Source organism: Onychostoma macrolepis, chromosome 11, assembly GCF_012432095.1.
Source record: "Onychostoma macrolepis isolate SWU-2019 chromosome 11, ASM1243209v1, whole genome shotgun sequence".
Lineage (NCBI taxonomy): Eukaryota > Metazoa > Chordata > Actinopteri > Cypriniformes > Cyprinidae > Onychostoma > Onychostoma macrolepis.
Window position 1 is genome coordinate 22336428 of NC_081165.1, and position 26650 is coordinate 22363077.

At 39.0% G+C, this 26650-nt stretch overlaps 1 protein-coding gene across 6 annotated transcripts in view; it reads right to left on the minus strand.

Moving 5' to 3' along the window:
* si:ch211-247n2.1 (calcium-activated potassium channel subunit beta-2) overlaps positions 1 to 13404 on the minus strand; it is a 33741-nt gene extending 20337 nt beyond the window's left edge. Inside the window, exons 1-2 of one of the 6 annotated variants that reach the window (XM_058791763.1) lie at positions 11195 to 12988; positions 3290 to 3456 (exon numbers count right to left, since the gene is read on the minus strand). In XM_058791763.1, the coding sequence (XP_058647746.1) occupies positions 3290 to 3330 (41 nt within the window). In that variant the 5' untranslated portion in view covers positions 3331 to 3456; positions 11195 to 12988. Of the gene's footprint in view, positions 1 to 3289; positions 3457 to 11194; positions 12996 to 13119 lie in introns of those variants that run through there. The other 5 variants (XM_058791762.1, XM_058791768.1, XM_058791767.1 and 2 more) reach the window with 5 other exon arrangements.
* Between the last annotated feature and the right edge of the window lie 13246 nt (positions 13405 to 26650).

Genomic DNA, 26650 nt, shown 5'->3' on the forward strand with positions numbered 1-26650 from the left:
GTACATTCAACACTCATCATAGATCATCAGAGAAAATAAAATCCCAGAGCTTCGAGTCCAATAAAGGTTTCCAGAAATTGATGCTGTAGATGTTCACGCTGATTGTCTTGGAGACAGCGAATATGATTCGGATGTCTCCGCTGTCTAATAGATAGCTGTATTAAGAATCCAAAATTAACACCCATCAATGCCAAATGAGAGTTAAAATTGGTTTAGCAAGTAAATAAATCTATTATAGCAGCCAGTTGACTGGTAACTTTAAGGAAGGACAACATAATACACTGAACAACTTTTAAAAATAAATCACTAATTACTCACTAATGTAAATTACTGTTTTTGTTGTTGTTGTTGTTTATTCTGTCATTTGTATATTATAGTATATTCCTTCATTAAACCAACAAAATCTGAAAATCACTGTGGACAGAGACTGGGACAGTTGGGTTTGCCAGAAATATGCTGCCTAGAAGAAATTTTTATTAACTTTTTAAAAATAATTTATTACATTTATAAAAAATAAAAAAAAGTGTGTGTGTGTGTGTGTATATATATATATATATATATATATATATATATTTGTATGACAATTTAGCATGCGATTTATATAGCAAAGCATGTGCCACTTAGTCATTAAATGGCCAGCTGACAAACTATACAACAGTACATGATAAATGAATGCAAGGCTTTCACTGTACCATATTTCTCCATTGACAGCAGGGTTATTATAGTTAACTAAAACTAAAATCATAAAACTTTAACTGAAATAAAACATAAAAAAAACTTATGTATGCTACTTGCCAAGGCATCATTTTTTATGTAGTTTAACTTGATGTAAATAAGTAAAGCTGAATTAAAAATAAATCAAAACTATATAAATATTTTAAAAAAATAATAATAATAATGACAAAAAGTATACACACACACACACACACACACACACACACAAAGACAATAACACAACAAAATTACTAACACCTTAAAATAAAAAATTAAAATAGAATATATGAAAATAAAAACTAACTAATTATTAATAAAAACTATAATGACATCTGAATTATAACACTTAATATAAATACATAAATAAATAAAATAAACAAATGAATGAACTAACACTGATTGATAGGTAACAAATGTATATCAGTTCAGTGCACTCTTTAGTATCAGGTGTATTAGCGCTGAACTTTGAAGTCTGAGCAGCTGAGGATACTCCTGTGTTAAAAAGTGTCTCCCGTGAAGCAGATGGTGTCGGTCTGGAGCCTTGTGTATCCTGAAGACTTTGGTGTTGGAAGGTCAGCGTCTCTTTCAAGGCTCCACGGCAGCTGGAGTCTGACATCACCACAGTAATACAGACACATGCCTCACATTGTACAATGTGAAATTTACAGCCATCGCCGCCACGATTAGCTTTAAAAGTATGAGTGGGAAGAAGGAGGGGGTCTGGAATCCTGTGCCGGTGGGTGTGTTTGACGAGCAAGTGCTGCTGAACTGGGTTGGGTTGTAAATTTCAGATGAAAAGTGTGGTTGAGGTTGAAAGAACAAATAGAATCTGTGGCTTCACTTGGCGTCATTGTTATTGTATGTCACGATGGGGCAAACGGGTCATTTGCAGAGCTGCGTGTTGAAAAGATGGTGTCTAGATGATAACATTTATTACCCCAGTAAACACATCCAAGTAACTGCCTTACTCACTTTAGGAACGTGGTATTTCAAGTGTGACACCAGCTGGATGCTATTTTAGGATCCTGATTCAAGAAGAGCAGAATTTAGATGAACACGACGATAAGTGTAATTATTTGAATGTGCCCTTTATTAAGGAGGTCCTTAAAGATATTTACAGATATTTAAGTAATTTTACCAACATGGCTTCAGAGTTAAACGCAGATCACTCTAAATTAGTAGTCTGATTGACTATCAACCTAGAGATTTTTCAAAATGGCTATCTATTGATCAGACTGTACATTTATAATGTTGTGTTGCCTAAATTTCATTTTAATTTTGCAAAGAATTTTAATATCATCCATTTGTAAAGCTTATATTATAATTTATTATATTATTTACTTGGCTGTATTTTTTTTTTTTTTAACCTAGTCTGCAGTTCAAAGTTTAGGGTCAGTAAGATTTTTTTATTATTATTATTATTATTAGAAATGTTCCTTGAGCAAAAAATCAAGAATCAAGTGACAATGAAGATTGGAGTAATGGCTGCTGAAAATTCAGCTTTGCATCACAGGAATAAATTAATTAATTAATTAAATAAATTAAACTGTAAAACATATTTGAATAGAAAATCTGGTCACACTTTATATTAGGTGGCCTTAACTACTATGTACTTACATAAAAAAATAAGTACAATGTACTTATTGTATTGCAAATCACTTTTACTGCTATTGAGGTGGGATACGGGTAAGGTTAGGGACAGGTTTGGAGGTATGGGTAGGTTTACGGGTGGGTTAAGGTGTAAGGGATGGGTCAACAGTGTAATTATAAATGTAATTACAGAAATTAATTACAGATGTAACTACATACAGGTATTTTTAAAAATATAAGTACAATGTAAAAACATGTATGTACACAATAAGTGCATTGTATCAAATTATTAATTTAAATGTAAATACATTGTAGTTAAGGCCACCTAATATAAAGTGGGACCGAAAATCTTTTTAAATTGTTATAATATTTCATAATATTAATTTTTACTGTATTTTTAAATAAAATCCAGTAAAAACGTATCATGGTTTCCACAAAAATATTAAGTGGCACAGCTGTTGTAACTGTTATAAAAGTGATTATACTGTCAGGTCAAGAAATTTCTTTCTTGTTCTCAAATGCACATCATTCTCACCTCTACTCTCACACCTCAAATGTGCTGATAGTTGAATCAATGGCCCTCACCCTGAATTGGTACATCATGAAGATAGCTCATATTTCCTCATGTTGTACATTGTGTTCTGGTGTCCCTGCTCACTTAGCAAATAAAATTCATCATAGTTGATTACACCTACCAAAGACACCAGCTTCAGGTTGGGTTGCAAATATTTGCTCAGCATTGAGAGAGTGGGCAGCTAATTTCCTTTTTCCACATCAAGACTATAAATCCTTCGACTGTATTTCAAGCTGCGTTTTGAAATACCTGATACCTTCCCCGGCAGGTATGACAACCGTCACATTCAGCATCAGCCATAACACGAGGTCAAGCGTACTCCAGCAGATTATTTAACAAAGCAGACTGACTGGCCGTGAGAGATTGACGTGCCACTCTTAGGGAGAGCGCAGCCCGTCCGTTTGTCAATACCGTTTCGAGTGAGAAAGCGGAGTGCTCTCGACAGCAGTCATCAATTGGTGAATGTAAAACTTGCTGTTTTCCTCCAGCTCTGCCACTGGTCAGAGATCCAGTCAGCAGACTGTTAATCACACTCACTCAGGCCCAGTGAGACAGTCGCAGCCGCAGGGTAATGACACCTAAACAACAGGGATAAATCACAGAGCAGGGCCCATGACACCAGCACAGGAAACAAGTCATGCTGCTAAATCTGAACAAAACCAGGAACTGATTGGACATCTGTTTGGCTGTTTTTGCACTCGATTACAGTGCACTCGGATGTGGTTGCTGTAACATATACTGTATGCAAACATATTTATTAGGACAGTCGATTGTTTTAAAATGTAACTAAATTAATTGATATACTGATTAAGTAATCAATTGCATACATAAATGTGTATATACTCTTCAAAAGTTGGGGTTGGTGAGATTTTATGTTTTGAAAGGAGTCTCACCAAGGCTGCATTTATTTGATCAAAAATACAGTAAAAGCACTAATATTGTGAATTGTTATAACTTCTATAACAGTTGCACAGTAGTATATATATATTAAGTGGCATAAAAGTTATAACAATTCACAATAGTAATGTTTTTATTGCATTTTTGATTAAATAAATGTAGCTTTGGTGAGCATAAGAGAAGTCTTTCAAAAACATTTAAAAAATATTACCAACCCCAAACTTAAAATCTGTGTATTGATCAAACATGCTGAATTTAAACACTCTTGGAAAATTGATCAGAGGGTCTATTAAACCTTTCAGCTAGATATTGCCACGGAATTTAAATATTTGCCATTTCTTAATAATTAATTTAAAGGCTTAATAATTTTTCTGAGTAGCTCCTTCCTATGAGTGATTAGTTTTGCTGCATTTATTTTATGCCGCCTTGCTCAATATTAATTTATTTCCAAAAAAAAAAAAGCATCCATATGCATTATTTTTTCAAGTTCAGATTTTTATTTATAATTACTAAATTAATGTTAAATCGACAACCCAAATTTCTGCATATCCAAAGTTTACTTGTACCATTGTAGAAATGTGCTATGTGCAATCAGCCATGATTATATTTTTTGAGGTGGTGTATGCCATGTTTTTTTCCCCCCGTTTATCTAAAAGTAATATGGATGTTTAATAAAAAAGAATGAGAGCACCTTTCAGTTAACAGGTTTCATAGATTTGATTGCCTGATGCATTTGATACGTGTCAGAACACATGCTGATTACTGCAATCAGAGTTCGCCTACAGTCAATAAACATATTCCCTCCATTAGTTGCTCTTTTTCTGAACAATCAAGCTAAAGTCTAAAATAGAATCATCACATTTAACCGTAACCAGCTTTTCATAGACTTGCATCGCCACTGTGTGTGCAGAACTTCTGTACATGTAGCAGCCAAAATACCAAAGTTATCTTAAAATGTGGACCTAACTTTTCTCTGCTGTAGTGGATGCCCTGTTTGTCCTCTGGCCCTGTTTGGACTTTAGAGAGTTTTTATTTTGTAAAAGCTGGTTTAGCGAGACCAATCCTTTACGTCAGCTATTAAATGACAGTGTAAAACAGAAAAAGAGAGAATTCACCCCAAAATTTAAAAGTCTGTCATACCCTCACTCTGTTCCAAACCTGAATGACTTCATTTATTCTGTAGAACACGAAAGAAGACATTTCATAGAATGTCTGAGCTGCTTTTTTAGACCCCCAAAAAAATCACCATATATCGCAAATCTAGAAGTAAAGTAATAGTATTTATTCACAGAACATATCAAATAAATTTGATGATGCTTTTTATTGGTCAAACGGATTTAGAATAACATGAGGGTGAATAAATTATGACAGAATTGTCATTTTGGAGTGCATTATACCTTTAAATTCAGTTCTTGTTCATACTACTTAAGTACTATAAGTATTAGCTTTTAGTTTTGTCAAAACTTTATTTGAACTGTACAGCTTTTTAAGTAGTTATAATTTAAGTAGTCTTAGTTTTTTGGTCATTAGCTACAATTTAAGATGTTACCATAGACATTGGTGACATTTTTTGCATTTTATCATTAAAAAAAATATTATTAATAATAATAATAATAATTATTATTATTATTTTATCAAATTGTGCATTATTTGAACTGTAAATTATTTAAATAGTATTTTTTATGTTCATTTAGGATGTTACCGTAGATACTGGCATTGTTTCAAAATAATATTACTACTACCTAAACAACATGTCCAATTCTAATATCAAAATTTTCCAAAACAATTTCAACTGCTGATTCAAAGACACTTTTATAAGAAAAACTAAATGGATAGCTGGATAAATTTGTGGTTTAGCAGACTTACATAATTCACTTTTTGCAACGTTACCACTTTTACTTCTTTCAATATGTCTGGCTAACAGCCAAGTGAGTAAAAACCTTGTGTAAACACAGCCATGAGCTTATAGCTGACAAGTCAGACATAAATGAGGCTAATAACCCCTTCTGGATCATTGTCACACACTCCATAACATCACCATGCCACATCAGCCAGCCGGACTGAATCATGTTATGTAACTGTCCTGTTTGTCTTAGTAGTCGCTCTTCATTCAAAACCATTTTGACCCCAGTAAAGGTCACTTCATCGCATCGGTTGAAGGTAACCCTGTAGCCATCTGCGTGCTATTGAAAAATTCTTCTCGTGTCTGGACAAACAACGGCAGGTGAGAAGCACGTAGGTTGTAAAGAATGCTCATCTGCTCTGTGCAGGTTGTAGTGTGTTTCTCTAGGGGCCCAGAAACGCCTGTCCCCTGCAGATCATGTAACCTAAGATGAAAAATTAGCCTGTGCACTTGCCATCTCATAAGAACCCAGAGGTTTTCTGGGAAGTCTGGTGTCACGCTGGGCTTTCTGCTGCTGTCAGAATCTGAAAACATCTAGCTATATACATGCTTTTCCCGATATATCTGCGAAGAATAGCATGTCAACGCTTAGAGGACCTCAACTGACAAGTCCTGGCTGGGTCAGGTGGAAATTTCTGACTGAGTACACACTTAGCTTTTTATGTTCCAACATTTTGGCCCAAGGTCAAAATAATTATAGCGTTCTGTTGATCAATGGGTCTCCGTTTGAGCTCGCAAATGCACTGGGGTATGGAAAATTACACGGCTTAAAACTCAATAACAGTGCCAGCTTCAAGCAAAACAATATCAGTTGAGCTTGTGCTGTTGAAAGCCCTGTGCTGTGTGGTCACACAGTGTCATTTGTCAAAGTTTCTACTCATTGCTGTGACTAAAGATAAGAAGACAACAAGTTGAGGGTTATTTGTACTTGTTTAACCTGGTTCACATGTTTACGAATGGCCAAATATTCCCCAAATCACAAAAAGTGGCAAAGTGTGGGAATGAGCTGCCGTGATTTGAGAGCAGAGCTGACATGGCAGGGCATCAGCTGGCGCTTCAATGCTGCCTGTGCCCATCCAGACAAAGCATTGGCTGTAATAAAAGGCTCTGCTAATTTAAATTTTGCTTCGCTTATCACAGCGTGACTTTTTTTACGATGAGGACAGTAAGGTCACGATATTGGGGTTTGCACCTCTTGAAGATGCAGCACACTGTATTTCTGTCATGAGATCATGTGCCACAAAGAAACGAGGGACATTTTATCCGTCTTTCTGTCTACCATTTTGTTGTCATTCGATAGTTTTGTCCTTCTGTCTGTCTGTCTGCTGTTTTGTTATCTATTGATTGTTTTGTCATTCTGTCTGAAGTTGTCATTTCTGTTGATTGTTTTGTGATTTTATATGTCTGTGTCTTTTGTTCTACTTATCGTTCTATCTATTGACTATTTGACATTCTATCTATGTGTCGCGGTCCTACTCGCCCGGGATTCGAACCGTGGTCTCCGGCATGGGAGGCAGGCGCTTTAAAAAGGAGGCTAAAGGCCACGGCCTCTAGTGTCTGTCGCTAGAGCGCCACTTGAGATCGGGGAGTGAGGTTTTACCCGCACAGCACTTACCCGCTGACCTCTGCTACATGCGTCTGTCATTTTGTTGTCTGTCGATAGTTTCGTCGTTCTGTCTGTTTGGTTGTCTATTGATCGTTTTGTCATTCTGTCTGTCGTTTTATTTTGTATGATTGTTTTGTCATTCTATTTGTCTTTGTCTGTTTATCTATCTGTCTATCTGGTCTGTCTGCCTGCCTGACATTCTATCTATGTGTCTGTCTGTCATTTTGTTGTCTATCGATAATTTGCTGTTCTGTCTGTCTGTATATTTGTCTGTGGTTTTGTTCTGTTGATTGTTTTGTCATTCTATCTATCTGTCTGTCTTCTGTCTGTCATTCAGTTAATCTGTATGTCTGTCATTTTGTTGTCTATTGATAGTTGTTCATTCTGTCTCTCTGTTTGTTGTTTTGCTGTCTGTTGATCGTTTTATCATTCTGTCTATTGTTTTGTTTTCTATCACTTAATTTGTCATTCTTGCTCTCTGATATCAGTCTGTCTTTTTGTTGTCTGTCAGTTGTTCTGTCTGTCGGTCTGTTTTGTTGTCAATTGATCAGTTTGTCACTCTATCTGTCTGCACCTATTGTTCTGTCTGTCTGTTGTTCTATCTATCTGTCTGTCTATCCAGTCTGTGTTTCTGTCTGTTCTATCATTCTATCTGTAACATTTGACTTTTTTTTTTTTGCTGGCATGGTCGGACCATTCAGTTCAGATTTTTAGTTGTACTGCCAACATTTTTATTTCCCCCAGCAAAAACAATTAATAGTACAACCCGAATTCCGGAAATGTTGGGACGTTTTTTTTTTTTTTATTTGAGAAATTTTACAATTTTATGCACAAAATGAGCTCATTTCAAATTTGATGCCTGCTACAGGTCTCAAAATAGTTGGGATGAGGGCATGTTTACCATGATGTAGCATCTCCTCTTCTTTTCAAAATAGTTTGAAGACGTCTGGGCATCGAGGTTATGAGTTTCTGGAGTTTTGGTGTTGTAATTTGGTCCCATTCTTGCCTGATATAGGTTTCCAGCTGCTGAAGAGTTTGTGGTCGTCTTTGACATATTTTTCGTTTAATGATGCACCAAATGTTCTCTAGGTAAAAGTTCTGGACTGCAAGCAGGACAATCCAGGACTGCAATCAGGACTCTTCTACTATGAAGCCATGCTGTTGTAATAGCTGCAGTATTATGAAATACACGTCATCTGGAGGGGAGCATATGTTGCTCTAAAACCTTTATATACCTTTCAGCATTCATAGTGCCTTCCAAAACATGCAAGCTGTCCATACTGTATGCACTTATGCACCCCCATACCATCAGAGAGGTTTTTGAACTGAACACTGATGACACACTGGAAGGTCTCCCTCCTCTTTAGCCCGGAGGACACGGTATCCGTGATTTCCAAAAAGAATGTCAAATTTGGACTCGTCTGACCATAGAACACTTTTCCACTTTGAAACAGTCCATTTTAAATGAGCCTTGGCTCACAGGACACGACGGCGCTTCTGGACCATGTTCACATATGGCTTCCTTTTTGCATGATTTTTGCAGATGTTTTAGTTGGCATCTGCAGATGGCACGGAGGATTGTGTTTACCAACAGTGGTTTCTGGAAGTGTTCCTGGGCCCATTTAGTAATGTCAATGACAGAATCATGCCGATGAGTGATGCAGTGTCGTCTGAGGGTCCGAAGACCACGGGCATCCAACAAAGGTCTTCGGCCTTGTCCCTTACGCACATAGATTTCTCCAGTTTCTCTGAATCTTTTGATGATGTTATGCACTGTAGATGATGAGATTTGCAAAGCCTTTGCAATTTGACATTGAGGAACGTTGTTTTTAAAGTATTCCACAATCTTTTTATGCACTCTTTCACAGATTGGAGAGCCTCTGCCCATCATTACTTCTGAGAGACTCTGCCTCTCTAAGACATCCCTTTTATAGGTAATCATGTTACAGACCTGATGTCAATTAACTTATTAGTTTGCTAGTGTCAAGAATCCGGTTTGTGGTCTTCTGTCCACTCGCTACCAGAGGTCACTCGCTCACCACATTGATTCTTGCACTACACTACTGTTGCACATCATCCACGGACTACAATACCCATTATCCATTGCACTGACGACACACACACACACACACACACATCTGATTGCACTGATCACTCAGCTGATTGCACTGATCACACAGCTTACGTAAACCATGGACTTCCTTGCACAGATCGCCGAGTATTGATCTGTGTATAGCTCTCTTCAAGCGCAAGCTGCCTTACCGTGCCATTCCGTGTTTCTGTTTTATCACCAGTATTGTTCTGCGTTTATCACTCATCAGTGTTAGCTGCTTTACTGAGTCTAGTCTCTTGTTCTAGTTAGTTTTGTCATTTCATGTTGCCTTGTTTCCTGTTCCCTCATTCCTGCCTGTGTCTTGGATTAACCCTTGCCCTGCCGTTCGGGCTCTGTTTGCACCTCGCTTAGACTATTGCCCGTGTACCCGGATTATCTCTCTCTGCCTTGCCCTGTTGGATATTGTTCGCCGATCGAAGACCCACGCTTGTCCTAGGATTACTCTTGCCCATGCCATAACTGTTTGCCGTTGTTCGACCCTGCCTGTATTTATGACCATGTCTTTGAATAAAACCCTACAGATGGATCCGCACGCCTCACGCCTCGTTGTTCCCATTACAGCTAGATGTTCTCCCAGCTGAATCTTTTAAAAAATTTATTGCATTTTCAGCCCTTTGTTGCCCCCGTGCCAACTTTTTTGAGACCTGTAGCAGGCATCAAATTTGAAATGAGCTCATTTAGTGGATAAAAGTGTAAAATTTCTCAGTTTAAATATTTATGTTCTCTATGTTCTATTTTGAATAAAATATTGACTCATGTGATTTGAACGTCTTTTAGTTTTCTTTTTTTTTTTATTTAAAAAAATGTCCCAACATTTCCGGAATTCGGGTTGTAATTATTAATCTATTTAAAATAGTGAATTTTAATATGTAGCTTTATATCTTATTTTAACATTCTATCCATCAGTCTATCTATCATTTAATTACAACTGCAATCTCTATATAGGCATCATTCAGTAGTCCCTTAACTTTGCCAGGGTCATGTGCAAACTCATCATCCAAACTCAAATCTACACCCATGGTGCATCTGTTGTCTTTTAAGTTACATTGACTCACAGCCAGCTAGAAAGCATGATGGAGCCGTGACACACCCCTGAGCGAGCGTCTCTGTCTCCCATGTGTGCAAGGTGCTAATGGGACGTGTCTTTGCTGCTTGCTGGCTCGGGATCTGATATAGTATAGCTAAAATAGCGGCACCAGAGAGGCTGCGGGCTCTTGCTGAAGGTCAGCTGGTGGGCCTTTACCAAATACAGGTCAAGAGGTCAGGGCAGGAATTCAAATGTCCTGCTGCTACAGCTGGATGATGAACGATCATCTACACACAAATATACCAACGTAACAGCGAAGAAATATATGATAAACTAGTATCTTTGAACTTCTTGATGGTCCTTTTATTAAATCAAGGGGAAAAGCAACCAAACAAACACCCTGTTGCTTAAAGGGTCTGCTGTAATAGTCAAGCAATCCCAGCTGTTTTCAAAGACTTTATAAAGTTTGATCAACAAACAAGACGTGACTTTAACATGAAATGAAGGATAACGCCTCAGTGTCTCAAGGCTAGAAGTTCAATTTCTGTGGATATTTACTCAAGCGCTTTATTTATTTATTTATTTTTCTTTTCTGTAACTGGCACACACAGTTATTTCCTCTCACACAAACTGTCACCCACTAAAGCAAATGCATTTTATAGATGTTTAAAGAAAGTCAAAAGTCTAACTAACAACTTATCCTATATAAAGCATTAGTATATCATGAATCAAACCCCTTTACGCATTTGACAGACATAAATCATGCCTACCTTCAGGTGTCTTTGTTCCTTCTGGATTACCTGGCCGATAATCCCATTCCCAGCAGGCGATTGCGTCTGTCAGAGGCAGTTTAAACTTTTCTGCAGATGTTCTATTGGTTAAGCCTGTTTGCAAGGAGCACTATTAGTGAGAGAGACGTGCTAACTCTGAGTGTAAGCCCGTGTGCTCAAAATGTTTCAGATAGCTGCTGGTGCAACAAGAGTGACAGGCACAATAGACTCGCTCTCTCATGCTTAAAATGAGTTGACTAGTGTCTGTATGTGAACATACACACTGATGACCAAGAAACACTCTTGAGAGTGAACATTTCTGTCAGTACTTCAAATATCAAGAATGCAAGGGAATTACAATAGTATATTTTTAGTGCATATTTTTCAAAAAGATGTTTTTTTTGTTTTTGTTTTTTGGGAAAAAATGAATACTTTTATTTAATAAGCATGCATGAAACTGATCAAACGTGATCAGTATAATGTTACCATTTTTTTCTGCTTCAAATAAATATTGTTCTTTTGAAATGTGTGTTCATCAAGGAATCCTGACAAAAATGTATCACGGTTTCCACAAAAATAATAATAAACGATAAGAAATGTTTATTGAGCATCAAATCAGTATATTAGAATGATTTCTGTAGGATCATGTGACGTGTCAGTCTGAAATCTACAGTTTTACTTTCTTTGCTTAATCCTATTTATGGTTGCTGATGATTAAAAAGTGATCTTAAATCTTAACAATAAACAAACAAACAAATGTTTTGTTGTATTCCGTTTTATATCTCTAAGATAGAATGAGAATGTTTTTCACCTGTATACACGTAAAATATCTTCGGGACTGCTGAAGTACGCTGCCATCTAGTGTTAGAGACCTTAAGTTGCACATACTGTCACAAACATCTTTCATAAACCCTTGAAAGTGGCCTCATGAGCTGTAGTAGTTGTGAAGCTACCCACTTTCATAATAGTAAAACGCGTGTGTTTGTGGAGTTGAATTTGAAAGTAGTGAAACAAATATCAATGAGTCAAACTTTATTGGATATCCAATTTGAAACTAAGCAGTATTAATGAATCCAGACTACATCTACAAATAAAACCAGACCACCTGCAGGGTGATGAATTTATAGATTGGAAATCTCTGAGCTAAGCGTCTTTGAAGCATCATATTAGCATAGGTAGGTACAGTGTTTGATCCGCAAAGAAACACATGTGCTATATACTGTTCTCCACATTTCTACAGTCCTCGACGTTTTCTTTCCTTTGAACGTGAACTGACAGAGACAGAGATCATCTGCGAAGCCCAGTTGTCTCAGACTGAGGTAATGCTTTACAATAAACTTCCTTTAGTTGATGTTAGTTAATGCATTAACAATCAGCAATTCATCTTTGTTAATGTTAGTTAATAAAAATATAACTGTTCATTGTTATTTGTTTTAGCTTAGGTGTGAATGTTAACATATACAACTTTTAATTTTAATAATTATTAGTAAATGTTGAAATTAACATTAATGTTAATCAGTGCTTTAGATGTATTGTGTATTTAACATTTATGCTGACCTTTCTGTTGGTAATTCGACATGCCGTTTTCATACACTACACTTTGCCCGTTTAATGTAGGCCCACCCACTTAAGCATTTCTTTTCTCGCCCCTGAGCTGTAGTGATTAAAACAGCTTCAACTGTTTAATCTAACTTTTGTGTATTTATGTCTTTGACTCATTCTTTTAACAATTTAATTTCTCAATTTAGCAATAAATTCAGTTAAATATATATACAAACTTGCAATGTCCTCTGAATAAACTTGAAAAACCAAAAAAGTGAAAAATCAGATACTAAAAATAAGTACAAACAGTAAATTTCCCAGGATTTGAGAGACAGTGAGTGAAAGAGAAGGAAAAAAAAAACTGAATGGGAAAATCACCTTACCCCTTTTCTCTCATAGGTCCTTTCATGTATCTTTCTTGCTGTGCAGTGTTGTTCTCTGACGGAGCACTTTGTGTTGGTCCCAGGAGGAAAGAATTGAAGGAAGTATGTAACACTTCCGTCAGTTCTGATAGAGTGAGAGCAGCTGCTCTGGGAGTCACAGACTTCACATCTGAAACAATAGTCTACAACAACAAAAATACACGTCTGCACCGGGACTTCATCAAATCCTTACAATTGGCCTTGATGTCTGGAGAGGTGTGTTTTGGGGTTATTCCCCCCATATTCAAGGACAGTCGCATGTTTGCAAGAATGAACATAATGAATGAGATGAATTACAAACTAGGGCTTTTGTGGATGAAGCCCATTTATGTATTAATTCACATATCTCTGTTAACTTTAGTTAATTCAATGAAATCCAATCCAAATGCATTTCAGATAAAAAAAATTAAAAAAAGAGGGCTTGTTTTGGTTATTTTGATAAAAACATCACACTAATCCACAAGCAGCTAATCCACGTGACTCCGGTCCATCATTTTGTAAAGTGAAAAGCTGTGTTATTACAGTTTTTCTCGATTGCTAAAACACTATAACCAGGCTTTTGAACTAAAATTTCAAAATCATAACACCATTTTTTAAGAAACACACCCATTTCCCTAAACTATAAACAATATTCCCCTGCTTTGACACATGAGTCAGATTTGGTGAACTGTTACTGCAAAACTCAAATACACGCAAACATTTCTACATTCCTACATTTCTCAGTGCTTACACCGTGTGGTCATTTAGAAAGCACTAGCATTCAATATTGTTCACTCAAGTCTGCAAAATTTGAGCTCAGTTAGCACACAGTTGCCCAAGTGGAAACACTAGAAGTCCAAATTTATCACACACCAATCAGAACCATTGATGGAGATTAAAAGGGCCAAAGTCAGCTTACAGTTTTTCTCAGTAGCTTTGGTGCATTTCTCAGATCAGAAATGAAATTCTCAAAACTTGTTCAACCTCCACATCATCTAGTCACTTGTGCACATCATAAAAAGTTTCTCATTCTTTTGAACGAGTTGCAATTGCTTTGGTTCATTCATGCAACTGATTATGTACATTTGTCTGCGGTTTCCTACATCGTCAGTTACTATTGTCATGTTGCTCAAAATGTATTATATAGTTTTCTGTGCAGTAGTCTTACCCCTCAAAACATGCCTATCTTGTTTGTGAACAATGACACAAGGACTTTTCATTCTGATGGCACTGACATGTTCATTGACATAAATACTATCTTTTGAGAGATGAACTAAAGATTTTGAGTAAGTTACAGGCTTTTGCAGGAAATCCATTTTGTGTGGTGCTGTTTGTACGAATTGTTTTGAGAAATGCACGTACTTCTTTGCAAATATCACAGTAAGCATGATTTGAGAAATGCACCAAAGCGACTGAGAAAAACTGCTTTTAGGTTTGAAACAGTGGATCCAGAGAGACGTGACAGAAGAGGTCAAGGACACAACAGAGGAGGGGGAGGAGGAGGAGGAGTAGGGAGTAGAGAAAGAAATGAAGGAAGAGGAAGAGTAGGAGGTGGAGAGGAAGAGGAAGAGGAGGAGTAGAAGGAGGAGGAGGAGGACAACATGGAAGGGCAAGGGCAAGAAGACAAACAGTCTCATATATTTTAGTTGATGCATGCCGGGCTTGGATCAGGCATGCAAGATGATTTTACCCCCGCTGCCTGGCCAGGGCCAAGCCTGTGATTTGTTGAAGAGGTTCTTTGGCCCGTCCCAGACCAAAGACAGGATGCTGGGGCAGAATAATTATTTTTGTTGTTGTTTGCTGTATTGTACTGTACTCTATAGTACATTAAATTAACGAATAAAACACTTGGGCAGTACCACAAGCAACACTTATTACCTGTTTTTGTAGTATTGTTTTGAATTTATCTCATCAGTGTGTAAAACTGTGTTGTAGTGGGTGTGTTTTTGAGGGTTTGTGGAAGTTATGGATTTGTGTTTAGAGTTTTAGAGCAAAAAAGAGGCATCATTTCAAGAAATGTGTTTAAGCAATCGAGAAAAACTGTAAAAAATCCATCAAGTCTTTTTAATTTTAAAATGATGCTTCTTGCCAAAATATGAGTCCATAATCCATAATGTGTTTAATATATGCACATATTTTTGCTTCACAAGATGTTAATTGATGGACTGGATACATGTAGATTACTTGTGGATTATTTTGATGTTTTTATCAGCTGTTTGGACTCTCATTCTGACGGCACCCATTCACTGCAGAGGATTCACTGTTGAGCAAATGATGTAATGCTACATTCCTGTTTGGTGGCATGTGTACAGTATGTACATATACATTCAGCCACTAGGTGGCTCTGTTCACACAGAAACCTAGTCAAGTTCATGTTTACATTCTCTTTCTCCATCTGTTTGGCTCTATTTATCTCCATGTTCCCTTGGCATTGGCCTTCCAATTTTAAAAAGCTACAAATTTAAGATTAATACAGCCAGTTCTAACATTGAAAAGCAGTAATGCTTTTGAAATATGGGCCGTTTGAAAGCACTGTAGTTACACCGTCAGAAAAGATAATAACCAAAAACAACATTCAAGTAGAATCGTTATGCATGCCAACATCAAACTAATTTAATCATGTCTTTAAACCATCTGTAACCTGCCTTTTTTCCTAGTAATTTAAAGGACTAAATACACTAAAATGGAGCTGTATGTAGTATATTTAGTGTACATGGGGCGACCACTGTGTTTCTCAGGGGGAGTTTGTCTCAATCTATGTGACTGACTCAATCAGGTTCAATAGTCTGCCCTGCTGCATCAGGAGGGGGGGAGCCCTGCTAACCTGCTACTTATATTACACATTCACTTAGAATAAATTATATTGTAGCGGCCGCGTACCCAAGAGAACGAGCGATAAATCTCAAGGGTGCATTGTTTAATTGGTGCAATCTACGATATTCTCGCAAAGTGCTGAAATCATACCCGCTACAGATAATGGAGCTCCATGGGGGTCTTTAATCGAAGGGATTAATCAATCGTTCCAGAGTGAAAGAAACAGGGAGTGTGTTGTAGGAAGAGAGATGGAGTGGGGGTGGGGAAGATAGGTTCAATCCGTTTAGTCCTGTCTTTACTCATCCTGCCTGCAGTCTTCCAGCCTAGAGCGGTCTTCCAGCCACTATCTACAAATCCCACCAGACTCCCAACCACATAGAGCGGCTAAAAATAGCCCGCTGATTTGACACATGCAAAGGCTTTATAGCGAAATCTGAGCTCAGTCCATATGAGCTGATATGGATATGATCTCATCCTGTCACACCTGAGAGATCAGATCACGTATTGCACCCGTGCGCCTGAACATGTTAGCATTAATATACTATCAGAATGTAAAAGTGCTGATCACAGGCAGGTGAATATAACGCTGGATCATGTGGAGGAGGATGGGACTGTGCTAATGTGTCGTCAAGAAAGGAGACAGAGAAATGAAAAGGAGTCAGAGCTGTCACACAGTGAATTAAAGTGGAAAGAGTCCAAGGAGAGAATAGCAACTACTAGATACATAGTTGCAGCATAACAACCACAACCAGATACAGACCGCTTGCCTCTGCAAAATCACTGATAGGATGTTTGGGTAGTTGCTGAAGTGTCCTGGTTGTTTGCTAGGGTGTTAGCTAGGGCATTGTTAAGATATTATGATCACTAGGTTGTTCTAGGTGCTTGCTAGAGTATTTTGGGTGGTAATTCAGGTATTGTGGTCTCTAGGGTGTTGCTAGGGTGTTTTGTGTGTGTAACGTTCGTGTATGCTAAGGAGGCGCACGACGATGAATAGAATAAACGAAAGTCTTTTATTAATAATCCACAGCAGAAATCCAGGAGAAAGGAGTAGCAAAACACATATGGTTAACTCAATAGCAGACGAAGAATGATGGGAGAACACAGGCTTTAAGTAATAAATGTAATCAAGGGGGAAACAGAAACAGGTGAGGATCTAATTAACCAATAGGGGAACTAAAGAAACTAGGTCAAACATGTGACAGAACGCCCCCTCCCGGAACGGCGCATCCCCGCGCCGACAAATATAGTCCAACAGAGGAGGGAGGGTGGGGGTTCTGGAGGTGGGCGTGGAGCAAGAGGAGGGCAGGCAATGGGAAAGGGGCAAAACCAAAAGTCAGTCCAAGAGGGAGTGGAGGGGTGGGAGGAGCCAGGGAGGAGCCTGAAGCAGGAGAAGCCAGGTGGTTATCCAGAGGCCAGCCAGGCTGGCGGCCCAAGGCGGAGTCGACGGTGGGAGGAGCCATGGTGGAGAATGGGCTGACGACACCAGGGGGCCGACTAACAGAGACTGCGCTGCTGGAGAAGGAGACCCAGGTGGAATGGGGCAGACGGAGAGCCGGGGCGGAACTGAGGGTCCGGAGGGCCAAGGCGGAGCTGAGGGCTCAGTCGACTGAGGCGGAGGCGGGGATCCGGAAGACTGCGGTGGAGCCGGTGCGACTGAGGACGCAGGTGGAGCCGGAGGGAAGGAGGAGCCTGACAGAGCCGGAGGGATGGAGTGACGAGGCAAAGCCAGAGGAGTGGAGTCCCGAGGTGGCGGATGGTCGACGACTGACCAAGGCGGAGCCGGAGGGACGAGGGAGCCCGGTGGAGCCAGTGGGATGATGGGCACCGGTGGAGACGAGGGAGCTAGGAGCCGAGGTGGAGCCGATGGGTCGGAGGACCGAGGTGTAGTCAAGGGCTCGGAGACTGGGAGTGGAGACAGGGGATCCGCACGTCTGGGCGGAGCTGGAGACTGGAAGTCCCGAGGCGGAAGAGAAGAGCGCATGGCAGGCGCTGACTGAGGGTGAGCTGAGGGACTGACAGGCATCAGCGGTGTTGGAGGCGAGAAGCTGACTGGCTTGAGAGGAGGCTGGGAGGGAACACAGGAGGTTCAGGGCTGGACGGGACCAGCGGAGACACAGGAGATTCAGGGACACAGGTTTGTACTTCTCCCCACCAGTCAATAAGGTCTGTCTGAAAAATGTCCTTCAGTTCCTCTACATATCTCCCAGCCCTCGAGTTCCACCAAAACTCCCTCGGCGACGGATGATGTTGCCGGCTCACGCACTTGGTCAGAGGATGGTAGTGGCTCAGTCGCAGTGGGCTCAGGCTCTCCGTCTGCAGTGGGCTCAGGCAGTATTACCGTAGATCGGGGTGACGGCTGGCTGGTCTCTGGCAGTGGTGGAGTGGGGCTGGTGGCGATATCATCCTCCACAGGGCCGACGGTGAAAGCTGACTCGTTGTGTATCAGCACCCACTCCACACAAGCGGCGAAATCCTCTTTGGGATCGTTCGCTGGCAGGCGTGCCTTACACTGCTCGTTCAGGCTGATGATGTAAAAAACACAGAGCGAGCGGTCCGGGAAGTGTGTAAGGCACGCCAGATCTAGAAAGTCCCTTGTATGGTCCTCCAGCGAACGGTCCGTCTGCTTCAGGCACAGGAGTTGGACGCCGGGCAGATCCATTCCAGGAGAGGACAAAACAAAACAATAAAAAAAATAAACAGAAAGGAAAAAAAAACGCCGCTTAAGAAATTAACTGTTTAGGTCTGCTATTCTGTAACGTTCGTGTATGCTAAGGAGGCGCACGGCGATGAATAGAATAAACGAAAGTCTTTTATTAATAATCCACAGCAGAAATCCAGGAGAAAGGAGTAGCAAAACACATATGGTTAACTCAATAGCAGACAAAGTATGATGGGAGAACACAGGCTTTAAGTAATAAACGTAATCAAGGGGGAAACAGAAACAGGTGAGGATCTAATTAACCAATAGGGGAACTAAAGAAACTAGGTCAAACATGTGACAGCCATATGGTCTCTATGGTTTTGCTTGGGCACTCTGGGGCTGTATCCGAAATCGCCCCTATACCCTCATTCACTATTACTTACATTAGGTCACTAATTCAGTTTACTTGAAAGAGTTAATGAAAACGAGTGAATTCGGTGCGCCGAAAGGCTTTTGCATAGTTTGTGCTTGCTGTTTAATAATCATTTGAAACTGGCAAACGGGCAGCTCCAGTAGTAAGATTAAAGGATTTATCTTGAACTCTGTCATGGAAATTATGTATAAACCCTAGTTAAACAATTTAATAATGAATTTACAATGAATTAATACCTATGTAGTATTAATTACTGTATTATTACACCGTGGGCGAACGCTTTGTAAAATTAATGGATGGATGGATGATTCAGCTGCAGGTACCATCTTCTGGTGAGACACGGCAATTCATTCAACTGTGCACCTTGTTTCATGTGGTAGCTAGGGCATTGTTAACATATGGTCACTAGGGTGTTGCTAGGGCACTCTGTTTAGTTGCTAGGCGCTTGGATACATTTTTGGGTGTTAGCAAGAGCATTGTTAAGTATTATGGTCTCTAGGGTGTTGCTAGGGTATCTGAGTGGTAGCAAGGGCATTGTTAAGTTATTATGGTCTCTAGGGTGTTGATAGGAAGTTTTGGGTGGTAACTAGGGAATTGTTAAGATATTATGGTCACTAGGATGTTGCTAGGGCACTCTGGTTAGTTGCTAAGCACTTGGATAAGGTTTTTGGGTGGTAGCAAGACAATTGTTAAGGTATTATGGTCTCTAGTGTGTTGCTAGGGTGTTCTGGGTGGTCGCTGATATGATTTTTGAGTGGTTTCGCTGTGCTTATTATGATCTCTAGGTTGTTGCTATGGTGTCCTGGGCGGTCGATGTGATGTTTTGGTGGTTGCTAGGACAGTGCTGAGGTGGAATGCATGGTCTCTGTGGCATTATTCAGGGTTCTTCAGATCTCAGTCCGTGCAATAGTAATAATGCACCGGTAATAATAAAACCTCAGAGAGGGATGCAAAGATGGGTGACCTACCTTTTCTTACAGAAAACCCCAACAAAAATGTGTTTATTAAATGCACATAGCATCTCAGGTTGTTGATGGCAAATGCAATGCATGATTGAATATACATGTTATTTATTCAGTATGACTACTAATGCCAAAAAGGCTGCTTTATATAACCCAGAAAATGAGGCTTTATGTGTGTAAATTGTATCATGGCAGTGAATATAAATGTATGAAGCTGTGATTCTCTTATCTCCTATTGCTACTGTCATTATGGCTACTGCCTTTGTTCTGTCCTGTTGGCATGGCAACTAAGTCAAGCCCTTGCTGTTATCAAAGCAAACCTATTGGGGCACAGTGTGTCAGCGTGTATGTGTGTGTGTGCACTATCCTGCGGTAATGAAAACTGCAGTTTGGAGCTGTGTGGCATAAAGATGCTGCTGCTATGTATCTGTATGTTTTGCATGTCAGACTACATGACCAGATTCAGGGAGTAAAGCTTCAAGCATAGACACAAAGTGGCTCTATCGCTCAAGTGTGTATTTTCTTCTATTAAAATATATTCTCATATATCATATCCTGTAACACTATTGTTCTGTTTGAACATCCTGCCCAGCCTGACACACCAACATTGGCTCAACCAATGGTGTGAATGTGGGGCGGGGCCTGTTTGGTCAGCCAGTGGCAGACAGGCAGAGTGTCCGGGAATTCTCTTTCATTATTTTTCAAGTGACTCACAAAATTTTAAATAAATCTTATCAGTCTTTTAAAAACAACTATTCATCAGTTACAAAAAAGTTAGCGTGGTAAAAAAAAATCAGAGTGATTAGTCCATTTCCAGTAATGTTACGTCAACAGTTATAAATGTTTCTTTATTGAGAAGTTTTCTGGTGGTCTTTTCTGAAACAAACTGGCAAGAAGTGAGGCCAGGCACTTAGTTACAGGCAGATGTTATCATCCTTTACACAATTTTCTGCACAACTGAATCATCAATGCCATATGTTTTCAGTTCAACACAATTACAGTTAATATGCAAGTATGCGAACACACACATTTCAGACACATGATTCATTGTTTTGATTTCAAAATGACAGTAATGCAGTTGGTGTATCTGAGATTTATCTAAAAGACATCCAGCAAGCAAACAACAACAAATTCACTGTAATTCAACGTTATATGAGGTGAATTCACCCAGTGTTTTAGTGCAGAAACCTGCAAGGCCCATTCACGTCAAGAACGATAACTATAAAGATAACTCTAATGATAATTATATTAGCATCCATACCAACGTATGGAGTGTCTTACTGACTTTCTGTTGTCTGCTGCTATAAAGTCAGATGGATTCTGATTGGCTGTCAGTGGTTTTTCAGGCTCAGGTTGACCAAAGCACAGCTGTTCAATGTTTTGGAGGACCGCCCAGGGGTGCGTTTCCCAAAGCAACTATGGTCGCAAGTTCCGTCGTTACCAATACAGTTCAATGGAATAACGACCATAATTAGCTAACAATGCTTTTGGGAAATGCACCCCTGGACGCTACCACAATTTAAAAATCCACTGAAATACTGCGGTTTGTAGTCATGCCACGCCGAACCAAGCTCAAGTGGAAAAATAACCATAACCATTCTTACTGTTCTTAAAACCATTTGGCCTAATGGTAGAAATCTTCGGTAGATTTTTTCGGTAATCTCTTTTTAATGTAATTTTGACAAATTTTAATGTAATTTTGACTAATTAAACATTTGAATGTAATTTTGACTAATTGACTAATTCATGCTATTTACCTGCTGCAGTTATTGTTGCACTATTAAAAGAGATTTGTGTTACATTTTCTGGAAATCATGGCAGCAGTCACTCATCAGGTGCCGTCAGAATGAGAACTGATAAAGTGATCCACAAGTAATCTACATGACTCCAGTCTGTAAATTAATGTCCTGTGAAGTGAAAAGCTGCCTTTTTGTAATAAACAAATCCATAATTAAGACTTTTATGATCAAACCATTGCTGTTTGAACTCTGACGGCACCCATTCACTGCAGAGAATCCATTGGTGAGCAAGTGATATAATGCTAAATTTTTCCAAATCTGTTCCGATAAAGAAACTCATTTATGTCTCGAATGCCCCGTGGGTGAGTAAATTTAGCTAATTCTCATTTTGGTGTGAACACTTCCTTTAAAAAAAATGCAGACAGCATGTGCGAATAAACGACGCCATCAGTAGCCACAACGTGTTCTTTACAATGTCTAAATAATACATATTACATAATTGTCCCAGAACAACCTGTTGTCTGTTTGTTATCACAAACGCAAGGTTAGAGAGTGACTGGGTAACTAGATGTAAATTGGTGTGCCGTCAACACAGCTGTTTATTTCCTGCTCTCGAGGGTCCTCTCTCAATTAAACTCTAATCTGTTGTTTTTACTTTGAAACGGTCAGCACTGTTCTAACCAATCCACTTATTCATGATTACATGCAGCTTTCATGTCACGTAAATAACTTTAATCAGCAATACTCCATCTTTATTCCCCTATTCCGGTAAAAAAGCCCATGACATTCTCAATTACTATGGGTGGGCAGGGATAGGGGTCTCTCGTACGTGCATACTGAGCATGTATGAACAATAAGGAGAGAGAGAAAAACAGCCTGCTCATATCATAATGAAACAACACACAGTCCCCGTTGATTTTTCCCAGAAGCCATGTGATCAGTTGCCATGGGAATGGTGCAGAGACCCACTTCAGCTGCCATTATGCTTTCACAATCTTGGCTGAAGAAGCACAGTCACCAACAAAAAACACAGTCCCGTATTTAATGTCAACAGTAAGTCCTGCAAGTCCATTGACACCAATTCTCGCATTTGTACTCCTGATATTTTAATGGCACAGGCAGATTTGGTCGATTGCGTGATATATGAATAGAGCAGCCTAGCTTGTCTTTGTCATCTATTACCTTGCCGGATCAGTTGTTACCCTTCACTCTGTTATTAATGTGAGAGCTACTATTTATTTCACAGCTCCCTTTCAGCTAAAGGCACATTCTTACCGCATTGCATAATTTTCCGGCTGTGGCGTGACCTACTTCTCCTGATGTGCCACACACACACACACACACACACACAGGTCCACATGGCAACAACCAGCAGCTACTTATGTACTTGCATTTATTTTAGGACTGTCAATCAAAAAATGTTAGACAAATTTAATTATGCTATTCTAATTAACTGCATATACTATGATTTGCTGAAAGCCCCCCCAATGAAGAGCAGTCAAAGACAATATTGTTACATTGCTATCTATCTATCTATCTATCTATCTATCTATCTATCTATCTATCTATCTATCTATCTATCTATCTATCTATCAATTCCTTTATTCATGTACAGCATGTTATGTTTTTTTTTTTATAATCTCACCTAAATGGAAAGGAATCTTGAAGAAGCTTCTATGAAATTCACGAATAAAACTATTTTGTCATATACAGCTCATATACTGTTCTCTTCACTGAAATCTCCCCAACATTCACTCTTTTGCTATTTGTTGTTGTTTTTTCCCTAGATTGTTTGATGCAATCCTACATTGAGCGTTACATTTAAATGAAGGCATGACTGTAACTAATCATTGTAAGCACACTGTAAAATGTTTATGAAGATTAATCAGAAGTAACCTGTTTTCTAATTTGTGTTTTGATTTGTTTCAGTAAGATTAGTTTTATTCGTTTGTGAATTTCACACTGCAACTCTTTCAACACTCTTTGTTGGCTCCAGATTGCAGGTGTGCAAACATCAAATGAATTATTAATTTCTCACCAACGAGGAAGCCGAAATGAGATGCAGGTTTTACTCTATTCCCTGGTGCTGCAAGCATCTGACTGAAAGACCTTGGAGTATTTACCTTTAATATCACATTGTATTTCTGTTCATGTACAACATGTTCTGTTGGCTGAAGATGTGTTGTGGCGGATTATCTCTGAATTCAATCACACCATCGCACAGTGGTGTTATGGTTTGTTTTAACTCGTGGTTGCTAAGTAACCTCTCTCACTATCATTTATGTATCGTTCAGTTTACTCTCTCTCTCTCTCTCTTTCGTTGTTTATCAGACACAAAATCAGCTAAGCCTGACCATGGAGGATTACAGTTATGGCAAAGCATAAAGGTGACCGGTGCATAGTGGATATTGCAAACAAAAATGTGAACAAAGTTAAGCATGGGAATAAAAGAATAAAAGATCTGTTAGGTTGAAACAGGACTAAAATCTATTTCTGGATGATCTCTGAGCCTTTAAATTGTCCTTTAAATTGGGGGGGGGTGTTAATGTTTTTAGAACATTATTAAAGTCTAGATAACATTGAATGAATGTTCTAATGAAATAGTGGGAAAACAATTGTTAATAAATTTGTGAGAACCTTGCCAGTGTCAGACTTTTTCTCTGTGTCTTGTTTCCCCCTCCTCTCGTGCCCTTATTTGGAGTTCCTGTCCTTGTTTAGTTCTCATTAGTTAATTAGTCCCCAGTCCTGTGTTTGTAATTATCTAGTCTCCCCAGCCTTCTTAAGCCCTGTGTTTCCTTGTCTCAGTGTTCGGTCTTGTATTGTCATTATTTTGTCTTTCTGTTATGTCAGTAGTTGTCAATAAATTCCTTTGTTCCACGTCTCCTCGTTTCCCTGGCGCCTATGACACGTGACAGCCAGAACATTAGCCAAACTTAGGTCTGTAAATTAGCTCACCCAAAAATGCAATCTGTGTCATTTACTCACCCACATATTGTTCCAAACCTGTATTTATTTATTTTTTTCTTTTGCTAAACACAAAAGAAGATATTTTGAAAAATGTTGGGATCCAAACAGTTGGGGGGTTGGGGGCTTCATTTTCTGGATTTCACAGTAGACATCACTGGCTAAAACAGTAAAGTATGTCAGTTCTGAAGGTTATATAATTGTGGGAAAAATGTGAAATCCATTCTAACAGAATTGAAAAAAAAATATATATATATATATATATATATGACTCAGGTCTTTCTACCAGAGTCTTCAATTATCAGAGAATTGACCAAGTGGACTGCTACAGCACTGCCAAGAACTGCAAAGCTCTGAAATGGGACAGACTGTCTAGACATCAATGATTTCTTCTTGAGCATTGAACAGATTCAGATTCAGATTTTTTTTTTCTGCAAAAAGCCAACTCTAACAGAGTTTTCTAGTAGTTATGCAACAACTGAAGTTTTGCATGATGAGTTATGAGACCAAAATTGAGTTATTCGGCACAGCAGACCCAGATAACATAATCTGTAAAATCAAGCACAGTCGTACAGTATCACATTCTACTTTTTGCATGCATATATGTTCACAACTATGCTGAAGTTGTAGTGACTGTTGGTGTATGATACTTGCTGTCCCTCAGGCTACATTTAAGGGGATATACACACACAATTAAAACTACTTATATTTTGTATGTGTGTGTATGTGTGTGTGTACTTACCTAGTGTGAAACCAAACAGGACAAAATGTCCTGTCACGGTTGATTAGTATAAGGTGATTTACATGGAAGACAAAGCTTTTATCACTTTCTGCTTTAAGTCGTGTCTGGCTTGGATGTTGTGTAGGAAGCATAGAGCCCATTCAAACTGCAACAGAAAACCCTAAGTTCAACAAACAGTCTGATGAGCTACTGTATTTCACACACACACAATCACAAATCCCATGTGTAACTCATGGTGTTTAAAAGAATATTCAAACACACATAAACACACACTCTCATCTCTGAGATAACTGAATCTGTCACAGGAGCAGCTCTAACAGACCACTGTTGTTGCCTGTTCTCCTCTATTAGCGGCCCTAGAACACAGCGTTCCAGTGAGAGCACACTTTTCCTGGCTGTCTCATTTAGTCTATAATTACTGATAATGTTCTCAGAGGCAGCTCCATTTTATGACGCACACTGGTGGCAGGGCTAAACAAATTAAAGAGAGAGAGATGGGGAAAAAAGAGAGCAGTATAAATCAACATGCAGGAGACAAACAGCAGCGATGAGAGCCGTATCTGCTCCAGGGGGCTACGGCTCACTGTCCAGCTGTGTCACATTGGGCACCTCTGGTGTTGATTAAATAGCCTCTATGGTTCTGACCTGCTACCACAAAGGTACACTATCCAGAATCGTCACAAGATTGATTGCTAAACCATTTCTTACACCCCTCTCATTCAGTGAGTTATGAGAGCTAAGATTAGTTTGAAAAGCACAGTTAAAGGAATAGTTCACCCAAAAATGAAAATCTGCAAACAATTTACTCACCCTCAGTTCATCCAAGATGTAGATGAGTTTGTTTCTTCATTGGAACAGATTTGGAGAAGTTCAGTATTACATCACTTGCTCACCTCTGCAGTGAATGGGTGCCGTCAGAACAAGAGTCCAAACAGCTGATAAAAAACATCACAATAATCCACAAGCAATCTTCTCATATTAAAATCCTCCCACTGTTTTGTTTATAACGGTTTGGGCTGTAGAGGGTGCATGATCTCTGCATATTTCTCTCTTGATTGAGACAAGCCAACTTTTTCACTGGGGAAATCAACATTATTAATAGAGATTTTATTTTATCTGAAAGCTTAATAATTGATGTGTTTATTGAAAACACTCAGCTTTTCACTTCATAAGACATTAATTGATGGACTGGAATTGTTTGGATTAGTTGTGGATTAT